Here is a 15,669-nt window from a genome sequence, read left to right as displayed (position 1 = left end):
AATATAGACATGTATTAAAAGCAGAGTATCGATGAACCAACCACTTTCCCACTTCAATATCTGTTTCTCACATCTTACATGTTATTGTAAGAGAGATATACAATTGTGGTAAAAAAAAAAAATGCAGCATAAACAAATTCTGTGAACCATGTGCCATGACCACAGAACCGTATTACTAATGGTGTGTTTGAACAAACCATTGAGCACAAATTACAAATATATGGCAAACTGACATTGAATTCCCCATTTATGATTGCTACTCAAATTAAAACACAAGTCGGTGTGCTGTCTGTGCTCAAATAACACTTGCAGTAAGAGACTACATGAATCTCATTCTTCAGCTTTCACAGTGGCCCAGTGGTACTTGGTGTCAAATAATCCTGTCAAACGTCACCATCCATGGCTACAAAGGTCCTTCTAAAGCATGTGATGATAGTTAAATCCCAGAAACCCTGTGTGTATCCACCCCGCATGATAATCTTAGCATGACACAGTCAGCCAAAGGCGAATTCTAAGAGAACTAAGCAAACAAAAATTCACTGTCTCCATGTGCCTCAGCCCTAGGCATCTATCAGTGTTGAGAATGTTTTACAACACTTTGACACCTCAAACCAAAAACGTCAAGGAGAGAACATCAAATATGTTTGCGAGGAGGTAAAGAACAGAAGGAACTGCCAGAAAGCGGCAATGCGGTTTTAAGAAATGGGCACATTACAAGAGTCGCAAATTAAACTATCTGTTATTAAACACTAGGTATACTGTAACATTCCCTCTTCTGGCAACGCTCTGCTGGTTAACTAATTATCATGCCACATTCATTTTCTACGCCCCGGAGCGTTTGTTGGATTTACCCAAGGTGGAGCGCGCATGTGTTCAGCTGTTTTATTCCAAAACAGATCTCCGTATGAGCGATTCAGCAGGAACTGTGGCTATGCAAACCCAAGGGCTGCTGGGATTGCTTCATTTACATTCCACAGATTGCATCAGGAATTCTGAGACGTTTTCCTTTTCTTTCTTTTTTTTCTGCCTGTTAATTGGAGACAGCATGCATAAAGAGATATGCGCTGACACGTAAGCACAATAGCAGCATCACAGGCGAGTCCCTAATTAGAGAACGTTAATGACTACAACACATGCTTGACCATGACCGTGATATTCTATCAGTCAGTAAACTGCCATTTTTCTGGATTCGGCAGCATCCGTCGGCAAGGCATGCGTGCATTTTGCATCGAGAGGCAGTCGTTGTGGCAAACGCTCCTCTCCATCCGTCTGAAGATGTGTTTACAAAGCCTTCATTTCGGAACGATTCTCAGCCCAGCGCGCGCGGCCACAGCGTGACGTTGATTAGGAGGCTTGTCAGAAATAAACTGGAGAGCCCCATTTCTCCACAAACCTGTATTCATTTAGTTCTGCCAAGTTATACAGTGCCATATCTCTGCAGGAAAATCCAGCATGACATGAGAGCGAATTTTGCCCTTTTAAAAAGAGGGTTAATCTTTCTTTCTTTCCCACAGCAACCTCAATCTCTCTCCGGCCCAGTACGGCTCTTGTGATCCTGGGCTGCTGCAGTAAATTAAATTAAATAAACCCATTAGTTACAGCACTGCTACCTTCTCACCTCTGCCCAGATGCGCTTTCATGGTTTGTTGGCCTTTTAAAGTAACCGGAGGACTGAGTGTGTGGAGGCTGTGATTGGAAAGTGACCTTGAATGAGTTCGGGTTCATTGTTTATCGAGATGATCAATTAAGCCGTTGTGTGTTAACACTTTTCCGACTGTGTTCCGGGTTAAAAATTAACACAGATTCCAAATATGTACAGGCAGCTGAGAGGAAAATGGGGGGTGGATGGCCGTGAAGAGAGAGTCTGCGTCACTGCGACACGTTGAAAATGTGTGGCATGAGTAACTGAATGGAGATCACCAGTCCGGCAACACACTGATAGCTCGAGCCGCATGCCTTAAAAAGAAAATAGTCTTATTTCATTATTTCTTTCACGTTATTTCATTCCGTCTGTTGTGGTAAATCACAGAAATGTGTATTATCTTTGAGATAAAAGGAAGAAAAAAATGACTAAAGCAGGGAGAGAATTTAAATGAGGATCAGTGGTGAACAAAGAACATTTTGAATACCTCAACAAGTGGCATAAGTCTACCTCAATTTCCCAACTCCCTTCATAAAAACAAGAAGCCTCATTTTTAAACCTCATTTTAAACACTCCAGGTACCAAAAAAGGTATGTTTTAACCAAACATAGAATTCTTCAAAAACTGCACAATCACATAGGGGTATGCAATACAGTGCAACAGTTGGGTTCTGGAAGCAAAAATCCTATTCATTGTTTCCATAGAGAAAATCACTTTTAACAATTGTGCTGAAAACTTTCAAGATGCACATTTTGTGAGCTCAGAAGTTATTGAACTATGGTAAATGCTTTTACTCAAGCCATCAGTCAGCATAATTTGAACTTTTAACAAATAATAATAACAGCAAAGTACACATTCATAAATCCTTAAGAGAGAAAAATCTAAATCAAATAAACAAATCTGTTTCCTCTGTGAAGCACTGTCAAAGATGTAATTGTTCGATATACACTCCACAGTCTATTCAACAACACTTTTATACATTTGTCAGTGTACACAAATAAATTAAATATTTTATGCATATCTGTCAAAAGGCTACATTTATTTGATAAACAATTAAAATTGTTTTCTTTTGTAAAGTATAAATGCAGTTTATTCCTGTGATGGCAAGGCTGAATCATTAAGGGGTGTTCGCAAAGAATGTGCTTTTCCAATCCACTGTGCTATTTTTCCACTTTTTTTTTAGGCCTAAACATAAAAAGACGGACATGTTGAACAGTAGCACTTGCATCTTTTGCAGAATGACACGACATTCTAAAAATGCATGCTCAAGTTAAAAGAAGGTCAACCCCTAAAAAAAAGTGTTTCTAGTCCTTGCGACTATTTGCTCCACTGACCTGCGTCCCGCATTTTCGACAGCAAAAACGCGTTCTGTGTACTATTATCAATGTTGAAAACCCTTGTGCTGCTTAATAATCTTTTTTTTTTTTTTTTCAGGATTACAAAGTTCAAAAGAACAGTATTTATTTAAAAATGTAAAAAGAAAAAAATTGTAACAATGTTAAAAGTCTTTGTACAGTCACTTTTGATCAATTTAAGAGATATATCCTTTATACACAAATTATTGTTCTCTTGTTTATGATTCAAATACGTGCAATTGTAGTTAATAATAATTTCAGATATGTTTGATTTAGTAGGATATGGACTTTTAAATGCCTATGGAGAAAATGAATGGGGAAAATGCTTCCAAAACCAAGATATTTGATATTTTCAGTTTCATTTAAGCCAGAAAAGTCTGTTACAACTGTATGTTTGCATTTGAGTAAAGACAAAGTAACTTGCCAATATTGCTATAAAATGACAGGATATGCTGTGACTCCAATTCACTCTCTTCTAAACACTGGGGGTACACATCCTTATACCTTTTATGATAATCAAAAATCATAGTCAATGAATTTTAAATGCAGTTTAAATTAATTATGCTGTTTGCAAGAAGCAACACTAGCCATGTATGATGTTACAAGGCACAGAACAAGCAAAGTATGTCAACAAAACATCGCGCGACCCAACATCTCAAGTGCCGATAATCAAAATTACCCCAGCAAATCACCTTTCTAATACAATTAGCAATTATCATAATCCTTAAAAGCATCCTTTTACATCTCATCAGCTTAGTCCAGACCTCAAAGGATGCTTGGCACATGTGGCCATTACTATTGTGAGCTGAGAAGATATAGCGGGACGTTCTCTTGGGGTGTTTGATTAATGGTGTATGCAACTTGAAACCTCAATAGACAATGACACAGGAAAAGTTCCCAAAAACGCATTCAAAGTCACTGAATAACACATCTACACAATCTAATCACTTCCCAGACAGCAACATAGTATCAGCCCAGATCCGGCCCAAATCTGGTTCATGTGGATTTCACACGGTCCAGATGTGGGCCGGATCTGGGCCGACACTATGTTGCTGTCTGGGTTGGTGTGTTGAAACTATGTTGCACTCAGTTTAAACTTCCAAAATACCATACCTACATTGTTTCACACTATACTAAAATTATTCTAACTGAATACCTCATGGTGATTCCAGGCAAGGAAAAACACATGAATAAATAAACAACAGAAAGCAATGAGAAACATCAAAGGCAATGGGACAATCATAGCAAACAAGCTTCTGTAAGCCAATGAATGTGTTTGTCTTTGTTTATGACAGTGACTCAGGGGTGTTAACAGAGGAATTAGCTCACACCTACGGAGTGTAAGCACATCTCACCGACATAATTGAATTAAGCCTGTCACAATCTTCTAAGCGGTGTATATTATTGAAGAAACCGGTGGTGTGAGCCATGTCACAGATCCTTCACCGAGCAGCATTGCTAAAAAGATGGCTCGCTCGCTTGTTTGTTAACATTTAGTTTTTTCAAAACAAGGGAAATACTTCATTTCCAATCTATTATTCCACTGGCAAACTGTTTCACGTCGTTCCAAACCCATATGTTGTTCATTTTTCCATCGGACACAAAAAGTAGTTTTTGAAGAATCGCCACTCAGAACAAGTACATGATTCAGTGCTGTCATGACCAAAAGAAAAGATGTACATAAGCACCAGGATTATAAGAGTAGCCCGTGCAATTTATGTCAAGTCTATTGAAGCCCAACAATAAACTTTTTTGAGGAACAGAGCAAAAATGTAACTATTTAATCACTATAAGGTTGTGTCCATCATTGTGTTCGGTTACTTACTGCACAACCAAGCAGTAGCATCAATGTTGCTGTCAGATTATCAATGAAAAACAACTTAAATTATGACATTTTCTTGACAAAAACCTAAAGAACAATGACTTCAGAACACAAGTTGTATGTACCACACTTATGGTACTTTTTTGTCCTTTAAAGGGATAGTTTACCCCAAAAAGAACATTCTGTCATCATTTACTCACCCTCAAGTTGTTCCAAAATCATAAGAGTTTTTTGAAACACAAATTAACATATTATTAATAGCACCTAAGAGATTTCTGTGCCTTTACTGAAAGTTAATTCTCCCAAAACGTTCATGTTTTAAAAAGTTAATTGTAAAATGTAATCCATATGTATCAAACTGTTTAATCCAAGTCTTGTGAAGAGGCGATCACTTCATGTGATGAAAAGATTTAATTCAAGCTTTATATTTAAGAATTGATCAATGTACATACATATCTTTGCCGTCGGGCGGTAACCTTGTATGTAAATAAAACGCTACTTTTCAGGAAATTAAAAAAGGTATTTTTTAAATAATTAAACACTGTGTGACTTGCATGCGTCGTTATGTTATGTATTGTGTGTGTGTGTGTATATACTGTATATAGCATATACAGCATATATACAGTATATACAGTGTTTATTGAGTAAAGAAAATCCAATACGTATTCAAAGAACCAGTTCTTTATTTACTCTTGCATTGCAAACAATCAGAGACGGTCCAAACTGTGTGCAGAACTTCATCCATGATTGAGACGGTTGGAGTCATCAAGTTTAACCGACAGTTATGAGGTTTAGTCACAGGCTCTTTTTAAAACTTTTCATTGGTTAAATATTTGCAAAACTCACAGACAGACGTGATGGGTACCAATAGTAATGATCTATGGAAAAAAGAAAAAATACGGAATATGGAAAGACGATGTTTCCGCCCGACAGAAACGATATAGAGATCATAAAATACGGTAAAAGGAAGCTGAAACGCACTTGATTGACGCACATAACGACTCAAAAATTCATGAAAGAAAAATGTAGCATACAAGAATAGAACAACATGAAGGTGAGTAAACGATGACAGAAATGTCCCTTTTGGGGAAACTATTCCTTTAACTAGAATCCTCTATCTGTCAGAGCCATATGGCGCATTAGGATTTCTCTGTACTGTGTCAGATGTCACGGAGAGATGCAGGTGAAGCCATGTGTCACATTCCTAGCAGGGAATCAGATTTTTTTTCATCCCTACAGCTCCTCTGAGGAAAAGTAAAGCCCTGCCACGGTAAATGTCAGGTCAGAGGAGCAGCCGTGAGACACGCTGGAAGCCGCATGTTTGCCCTCACTGCGTGATTTCAACGTGTCAAGAGTTCCTGTCTGAACTGCATTAGCTTGTTTTTGGGTCGTGTCTTGAGACTGTATCACTCACCCAATACGCAAAAAGGGAGGGGGTGCTGCAGAAAACGCAGGGAGAAAATTAGAATCTTGTCAAGTATGACTGACATGCCTATTTTTCCCAGGGAATTCTCATTCAGAGAGATTTTAAGATGGCTGTAAACCAGCTCTTTGTTGACCGAAATCATTGTTCCTTCTGAGCGGAAACACATCATGGCAAATCCGCGGAAAGTAAATAATCCCTTTGAGAATTCATTTAAGCTCGAAATGACTTAAGTTTACACTTTATTTTTGGCTTAAAATAAATAATTTAATACTTGTGCTGTCATTTTCAAGCAGTCCATTCACAATGTGGGTCAAAAAAAGAAAAAAAAAGTAACAAAGCTTATTCAGCCTCCCTATGCTTTGCAATGAGGACAAGGCTCAGGTTCTCATTCACAGACCCAAAGTCGGACAGAAGCTGGGCTTTAATGGCAGATTGTGTGATGATGCCAATAGTTTAATGCCTGCAAATTAAATTGACAAATTAGATTGTTAGCGTAAATGAATTAAACTTGTGGAACTGGAGGAAGGTCATCACTTCAGAAACTTTCTAACACGATTCAGCCCAGCAGGCAGCGAGGATGTCTGTCAGAAAGAGCAAAGGAGGAGCGAGTAAGAAAAAAAAATGTATTCCAGAATCTTGGCGACGGGTGAATTTTCCTCTCTCTGCCTTCAAAATATAATGACGGGATTCCACGCATAGCTCTGGTACCACAAAAGAAATGGACTCGAATAACCTGGAAGGCTGACCTCTGAGTAAATTCCGCAATATGAGCTCACTATTCACCTTGATTCTTTAGGCCATGGAGAACCTTTCTCATAGACCGCGGCGCCGTGTGAACGTGAACGCCTTAATGCTCTTTGACTTTAAATCGCAGATGTAATTGAACTGTCAAGACTGCTGTCTGGGAAATGTTTCCGGAGGGCCAAACAATATGTGCGTGAGTATCCGCGCAACCCCGAAAGCCGAATATGGATTCCGGAAGATGCCTGCATATCATCAATACGTCAAAACAAAGTAACAGCGCATGTACATTTGCGATTTTCAACCTCCAGGAGACGTGGCGGCTGAATCTCAGCGTTGGAATGGCACAATGTTTGCAACTATAGCTAAAGGATGACAGGAAGGGTGATAAACATGTGAAGTGGCGGGGCGGACGCTCCTGTAGTCACTGGGCCTCTTTTGTGCTAGTGAATTTAATTAAGTGGAAATAGGGGGATGAGACAAGACCTGACTGCAGCAGTCCACTCGCTCTCAACAGGCACAGGGGCATGCTGCTAATTAAAAAGTTTAATTCCACGACTGCCACGTTGGCATCCGCGTACCCAGAGGTGCGTCCTTGCACGCCTTGGCGGAAGCTTATCAGGAGCAGGCAGATTGGGGCATCCCAGGGAGGTGCAAGAGCTAGGCTGTGTGGAGAGAGATGGCATCCAGCTTGAGCTGGGAGGCGGCCCACTTCCCCTTACAGCTTTGAGCCAGCAGTCGGGAGGCGAGAGTCGGGTTGAACTGCAGCACGGCGTGCTGAGGCAAGGTAAACAAGGGATAAACGGTGGATTTGGGTTTTGTCCTGCTTCGCTCAGCAGTGGATCTGCATCTGTGACTCACTCCTCCTGTCAGAGGCTTGTGTCTCGACTTCTGACGGGAGGGAATCAACTCTGCAGGCTGTTCATACTCCTCACATACTCGCCGACGATTCGCTACACCCAGTGGCCCTTAAAGTATTAAGCCACACTTAAAACATTTGAATTTTATTGCATTAGATAAACAAATTGATCAAAGCAAGTGGCATGGCGCTGGAGCTTTTCTCACGTCTAACTTTTCCAAGCCATTTTTAAAGGCGTCAGGATTTTGAGTGGATGTATGAAGTCAGTTCTCCTGAGATTCACATTGGTGTTCAAGCAGAGTATCCACAGTCATTTAAATAAAAACAGGAAATGTAAAAATAAAAAGTAATTCAAAACATTAATAAAAACTATAATCTCACTGACACTAAAATAACACTGGTTTGGAACAACATGAACAAAATGATAGATATCGTTGGGTGAACTATCCCTTTGAAGTGCCCCTATTATTCTTTTTGGGATATTACCTTTCATTTAGTGTGCAACAAAGCTGTTTGTGAATGTAAAAGGTCTGCAAAGTTTCAAAGATCAAAGTGCATGGCAACTGGATATAATGTCTCCTATAAGAAAGAACTGATTCTGAATTGCCTGAAACGAGTCGTCAGTAATTTACGAAACCTACGTAGGATTGTAACAAATTTGCATAATGCCAGCCTATGGTCTTCATTGGCTTCCCACAAACAATGTCTACTTTGTTCCGCCCTCAAACACTGTACTTGTAGCTGAGCCCTGGAAGAGTTTGGTTTGTGTTGTCGACATGTTGAGAAGAAGCTGTTTTCTGTGCTGCAAAAACAAATCCAATTTTCGAATTGATACGGTAAAATCGACTATTGACAAGTGCAGAGGAAGCCTCCGGAGCTGAAATTCAGACATGGTAATGGGTGTTTGGTTTCCGAGTATAGACCAATCATAGCAGAGTAGGAAAAGGAGAGGTTAAGAGCAACCAAATCCTTTATTGCACCGTTTCAGGTACAGTGAGAAAAGAGGTGATGCTGCAATATTATAAGAAAATGTAGTGGGGTTTTTTTTACCTTAAATACATGTACATATATTGTAGGAGACATACAAAAACAAAATTAGGATCCTTTAAAATAACAAAATATGGGCACTTTAAGGAAATATTCCATTATAAGGTAATATCTATCGATGGTATCTCTGGTATGTTAGCGATAACCACAGAAAATTATTTTGATTCATCCCTCAGTTTGTTAATACATTGGAAGTCTAGGGCAAAAATGCAAGATGCTGTTGATAGAGCCTGACTTGCCTTTAACTCACGATATTCCTTTAAACTTCAAAAGGTTGTAAGGAATGAGACATTTCTGAAGTTCTACTCTTTAGGAGGAAACAAGAGGGCATCAGGGAATAAATAGGTGGTGAAATTAAAGCGCTTCATTGTGTAGCCTTGTACGGGGCAAGAACAATGCGTGGGCTTCAGCGGTGTATAAGCTCTCATTGATCTGAATGTATTTTATCTCCAACAAAAAGGAAGAGACCTTGGTGTGGGCAATGCTGAATCTTTGCTATCTCTTGAAAGGCCACCCCTGTTACAGGCTCACGAACAGACAAAAAGATGGAAAAACTCTCCTGAGGTCAAATAGCTGAAGGATCTCCAGCTCTGAATACTGTGTGGGGGACTATTGAATTGAAAATCCTGCAATTTGTTCTCTTTACCTACTTCACATGTATAGCAATTATAGGCTGCTGGAATGTTTATATCGTCGCAACATGTATCTATATCTTCACACAGCTCTGTATATAAAGTTGGATGTTATATCCAACTGTATCCAATATACAGCAGCACATCTCAACTGCTTGATTGAAAGTGTGTTGGTTTAAAAGTATGTTACCTGGTTGCCTTAAAATTGTGGGTTAATGCAATGAAGGAGATTGGTTTAATATATAGAAACTATTAAAAAATAACCACAAATGTGATGTTATCTGAACCACATAAATTATCTCATTTGATTTATCAAAAGATAAAAAGTTGTGATAGCAAATCATGAAAATATATTTTTTTTCAAGTGTAACTATATTATCGCCCAGCTGTGATATGCTAAATGTAGGAGTGAACATATTCATTTATTATAAACATTACAAACATCATGATTTTCTCTAAAGGTGCTTTTATGTGTTTTGTGACTTGACTTGAAAATAATTATTAATTATCCAATTTCAATTTAATTTGTTTTTGAAAAGCAATGATTTCAAGCTATGGTCTGTTTCCTGAACATTTTTGTTCATTGTTGTAACAAACAGATATTCTCGCCCCAAAATTCAATATTGCTGTGTCGGGCTAGTCAAAAAAAAAAAAAAAAAAAAAAGAGCAATATTTTGCCATACAAATGGCTTACTTTGAGTTGCCTCTGCATATTAAGCTGGGAAATGAGTCTTTTATCACTGCAAAAATTACACACTTCAGCTTTAACGCTCTCTTTTTTTTCTTCCTGCACTCCTTTAATCTGAGAGTGGACCCCAGCAGTGGTGCGCTTTGTCTAATGATGCCGAGCTATTATTATTTGACAGAGGGAACGAATTACCCACGCAGTGAAAGTGAGGCTTCTTTTAAAAGCAGACAGGAGTTTAACAGAGCATCCGTCCCTCCCTGACAAGCCTTTTAAACATTGCGTCAGGCTGTAAAGGAGGAGCACCATCATATTTCAAGACTAAAAAAGACTACCTAACTCCTCCTGATATATATGCCCAACAAATGAAGTCCAAAGAGCCTTTACCACTGGATGTTTATTTACCATGGCTTTAAAATGTAAAACCAGCTTGTCTTTGAGACTTTACATGTGGAAATTGCCAAATTGCCTTCATGTGCAGCTTAAAGGGACAGAAATGTGGATTCTTTCATCATTTACTCACCCGCATGTTGTTCCAAACCCATGTGACATATTTTCTTCTGTGGAACATAAAAGAAGATATTTTGAAGAATGTTTGAACTGTTTTTTGTCTATACAATGAAAGTCAATGAGGCCCAAAGCAACATCGACTTTCAATATATGGATTAAAATAAACATTCTAAATGTTTTCTTGTGTTCCAAGTAAGTCATACAGGTTTGTAAACTACATGACAGTAAATAAATAATGACAGAATTTTCATCGGTAACACTTTATTTTAAGGCGAGGTAGTTACGTATGTTACACTACTTACTATATTACTACTCACCATTACAAGTACTGTAACTAACCCTAAACTTAACCCTACATTAAATACATGTAGTAAAGTAGTAATAAGTACTGACTAATTAATATTACTCAGTAATTAAAATAGTGTCACCTTTTCATTTATTGTCTAAGTCCTTATCTTATGCAAATTCTTTACATTTTCACACATTTAATCTTTACAGCCAGAGCTGAGTGTGAAATGAGCCACTTCTGCAAATGCCAATCAGTTTGCAAGCATTTGGTGAGATTATGAATTCAAAAAGCCAATATTAAAACACAAATGTTGACATGTCCAGCTTTGTCAAAACAAATAAGAGTTAAAACTGCACGCGTTATATGTTTCCCTTTGGTGCGTGTGGTAGGCCATTTCAAATCTGATATTCCTGCAAGCTATACATATGTCAAATGCCAAGCGCATGTGGAAACAAATTTAGGACCGCTTAAGGGATTTTCCAGGCTCAGAGACATTAAAACACACAAGCACTCTTAGGTGTTATTTATGTAAGCTTGTCATCCCCTGGTCTAATGAGCCCCCACACAACGAGTGTAATGAAACAGCTCGCATTAACACCCGGGCAAATGAACGAATGTTGCGAGTTGGGCTCCCTCTAAAGTGAATTGCGGCAGATGTTGCCCGGCCCCAAAGCTGAGTCACAGCCCAAGGCTAGCAGATCCAAGCGGATCCGGCACACACCGCAGTGTGACTTAATGCTCATTCGGTCTCTACCCCTCAGCCGCTCTTTGTACGGGCGTCTCCTCACCATAGGCAACTGCTCGGCTGAATGATGATTGGCCCATGTAGAACAGCACTCCGAAGAAAAACAGCCTGGCTGTAATAACCTGCACCGGTTCAGATTGCAAATGGAGTGGAGAGATGTAAACTATAGGAAATATGGCAATAGCTGACGAAGGCTGACAAGTCGAAAGCGTGCCAGCAGCGGTTGAGGATGGGTGTGTGGGAGCACATACACCTGAGTAAGCACCTCATGATTTGAGCACACCTGGGAGTCCGGAGCACAGGCGTGCTGAAAGAGCTCAACGGAGCATTCACTGCACCTGGCTCTGCTGAGCAGCGACTGTGAACATGAATTCGGCATGAAATGAAACAGTCGTGCTGCTGTAGTAATTATGTTGAAGCTGGACTAAAGCATACATTGCAGCCTGGAATTTGGTTATCTTGAACCATCACATATGTGTTAGTCTACTGATTAATTAACTGACTATTTAAATGACTAAATCTCATTTCATGCTCTTTTAAAGTTGCAGATACAGATGACCACTGAGTCTATACATTCTTGAATGCAATACGAACAGAAGTAGCCTATATTTAAGATAGGTTATTTATTATATTTAAGATATGCTGACAAGCCAGTACACCTGATCACGCAGTCAGGCCTGATTAAAATTATGATGAATACTATTTCTTATTGTGGAAAAAAATTACTGTACTAAACAATCTCTGAATGCAAGCACTTAGAAAGGAAAGAGAAGTAATATCTGATATATGGGTCAGTGACATAATGCACATTGATGATGTGAGGTTTTTGCCTGGATTTATCAAATAATTTAAAAAAATGCATTTATGATTTCTGATTAAATATTTTTTTTTTTTTGCAATTTCATTTGCAAAATATTTCATTTCATCTCATCATTATTTATTTTCGTTTTATTTTCTTATTTTAAAAGTTGAATAATATAAATAAAAAATACTGTTAAATAATAATAATATAACAATAATATATCTGAATAACTCCAAATTCACCAAATAAGTCACTGTCATGAAGGAAGCCATTTTCTTGTCATGTGGCAAGAAAACCATAAAACCAAAATGTAAAGCAAAGTTTAAAAAGTTTGACATACACACACACACACACACACACACACACACATATATATATATATATATATATATGTGTGTGTGTGTGTATATGTCAAACTTTTTAAACTTTGCTTTACATTCTTATATGTGTGTGTGTGTGTGTGTGTGTGTGTGTGTGTGTGTGTGTGTGTGTGTGTTAATATAAAAAGTTTAAACACTTTACCTGATGGTTACACCACTTGACATTAAACCATTTCATTTATACCAAATTAAACTAACATAACCTAGATTCGTTTTAATTATCTCAGACATCCTTGCAATTGACCCAAAAAACCAAACAGCACAACAGAGAAACGTGAAGGGCGCACCTGTACCAATCCAGTCCCTTCTCGTAGTTCCTGTCAAAGAAGTGAGGCTCATTCCCAACGGCTCGAACATCGGGATGAACCCGCAGAGCTTCCAGCAGAGCCCTTGTCCCCCCTTTCTTCACTCCGATTATAATGGCTTGGGGCAATTTTTTCACCCCGTAATCCGATGTGCAGTTCACCACTTTCCGAAGCTCGCTGTCCGTGGTGCTGAACTCCGGGTGCTCGTGCTCTCCAGCCACAGCGGCGGCGGCGGCAGCGCGCGACATGCTGCTGCTGCTGGTCGTAGCCGCCTGAGCTCGCGCCCATCCCGCTGTCCTCTCGTCGATCCCCACGCTATTTCTAACGCTCGAGACTGTGATAGTTTGCTCGGTCGTTGTCCTCTCGATGAACCCCTCGTCGAGGTAGCCCTGGGAAGAGGTCGAGTAAAGTTTCTCCCTCAGCGTGACAAAAGTTGTTTCCTCTGTCACGAGCCTTCCCTGATAAACGTAGTTCTCCTGGAACTGGAAGGAGTTGTAGCAGCTCATCAAGCTATAGAACAGATAGGTGACAGAAAGGGAGAGGGTGAACATGAATAAGATTTTCCGGGGCACTTTAGAAGTAAAAACCGAAGTGCTGGACCAAAATGCCATCTCTGATAGCAGCGACCCTCTCAGAGAAGTGGCCAGACATGTTTCCACCCCAAGTCTCGCATGGACACTCAACAACAATAATCTGTCACCATCAACACTGCAAACATCTGAAAGTGCGAGGAGCCCGAGCACTCCACGCGCGCTTCACTTGAGGAAAATGGATCGTTAAAATTCCAAAAGAACGTCTCGGGTATCGATTTCTTATTCCGACGCTGACAGCCTTTGTCACAATTGATCGGATTGAACTTGCAGATGAGAACGGCTGCGGTCGGGCGTCCTTCCAAACGAGCAGCCCGCTTGAATGTAGGCTGAGGGTGATGCTGTTGATGGAAGTCTTGGCATCTTAGAAGAAAAAGGGGCAAAGAGATGGCAAAGTCTCTGAAGTGATGTGCAGGGCACGTCTTTCACCCGATACCGCTTCTTGAGTACAATTTTGACACCGCTGTCCTTCACACCGCTGATTTCAAGTGGCAATTGGCGCAAACGCTGGATCTTAATCCAAACGAGGTGCTGATGTTGTATCAAGCAGTCATCCTCCTACTGCTAATCCACTAACTTTGAGCGCTGGAGAGTGAGCAGCCTCGCCATAAATATTCATTGACTGCTCTCAGTGGCTGAGAGTGCAGCGCGCAGTCGTAACGCCTCGTGTTGATTGGTAGACGTGATGTGCGCATCAGCCGTGGGCTCATCCGAGAAAGAAGGAAAAAAAGGGAATAATACTACAGTAAGATACTGGGGGTACATCTATCGCTTTCTACAAGACGACAAAGGAAGAAAGATTGTAATTTGATCAGCAGAAATAAATCAACAAACACAATTAACATAATTATTATCATCAAATAATGTATTAACAAATAAAATATATTTTGTGTGTGTATAATGTATTTATATGTATATAATGTTTTTTATTTAATATTACAACATTTGATGATAATAATAAATATTCATTCAGTAATATTACAAAAAAATGACTCACTAATAGGTGTAAATAAATAACTTTTATTTGATTTACTTTTATTGATTTATTTATTTAATACTTTTTCAAATACACTGAAAAAATACAACCCAATAAAATATATTTATTTAAAATTAATATTTTGAGTGAAATCAAAGTGGCACCACTTTTTCCAAATACATTGAATTCATTTTTTTGAATAAGAAAATTAAGTAAAAAAAAAAAAAAATCAAGAAATTAGGGGATGGAGATGACCAGCAACAGTGAAAGCAGTAATGATAAAAGGAATCATCATATTATTGTAGCTCAGTTTATTCATTCTTTTGTTTACATATTTTGCTATAGAAGCACTAACATTGGTGTATACAGAGCAGCTCATGTCTGCTCTCTACTGGCCTGAGAGATTGCAGGACTAATCCATGCAAGAACATCACAGGGTAAAGAGTGGTGATTCTTCCTGAGATAGACAGACAGGTGCCGGTGACTGCATAGATGAAAAATGATCCAATGGGTGGATACATGCATCTCTGGAATTCAGCCATATGCTTGTATGAACGCTGAATAATTCATCTTTATTTTCATGGAGTTCCCTATAGTTATATATAGTTTTAAGCTCAAAAAATAATTCAATACATTTATTACCACATACTACTGAATATGATCCAAATATTATACTCATGTATTTTTGGGAAATAAACAGATGACTTGTGAACTGAACGATATGTCCCCTACCCTTAGAACACTCCATTCATCATATCTCTTGGATTCTACAGCTTCCAGCCCTGAGCATCCGTTAAAAGCAAGCATTTCGTTCTCATGATGAATTTGAGTTCCTGCAGTAAGCTTCTTGTAGTTGGTTTTTG

The 15,669-nt window shown here is 39.0% G+C and overlaps 1 protein-coding gene across 1 annotated transcript in view; it reads right to left on the bottom strand.

The window, feature by feature from the left end:
* The window catches only part of hs3st4 (heparan sulfate (glucosamine) 3-O-sulfotransferase 4), a gene marked incomplete at its 3' end in the record, with an annotated part of 142,041 nt that extends 128,154 nt beyond the window's left edge, over nucleotides 1-13,887 (bottom strand). The window contains exon 1 of the mRNA XM_081363185.1: nucleotides 13,223-13,887. Within this exon, the coding sequence (XP_081219311.1) occupies nucleotides 13,223-13,851 (629 nt within the window). The 5' untranslated portion in view covers nucleotides 13,852-13,887. The remainder of the gene's footprint in view (nucleotides 1-13,222) is intronic.
* Between the last annotated feature and the right edge of the window lie 1,782 nt (nucleotides 13,888-15,669).

The sequence above is a fragment of the Scardinius erythrophthalmus genome (assembly GCF_964197995.2).
Source record: "Scardinius erythrophthalmus genome assembly, chromosome: 1".
NCBI lineage: Eukaryota > Metazoa > Chordata > Actinopteri > Cypriniformes > Leuciscidae > Scardinius > Scardinius erythrophthalmus.
Note: the sequence above shows the minus strand (reverse complement) of the source record. Positions and strands in the feature narration are given on the sequence as shown.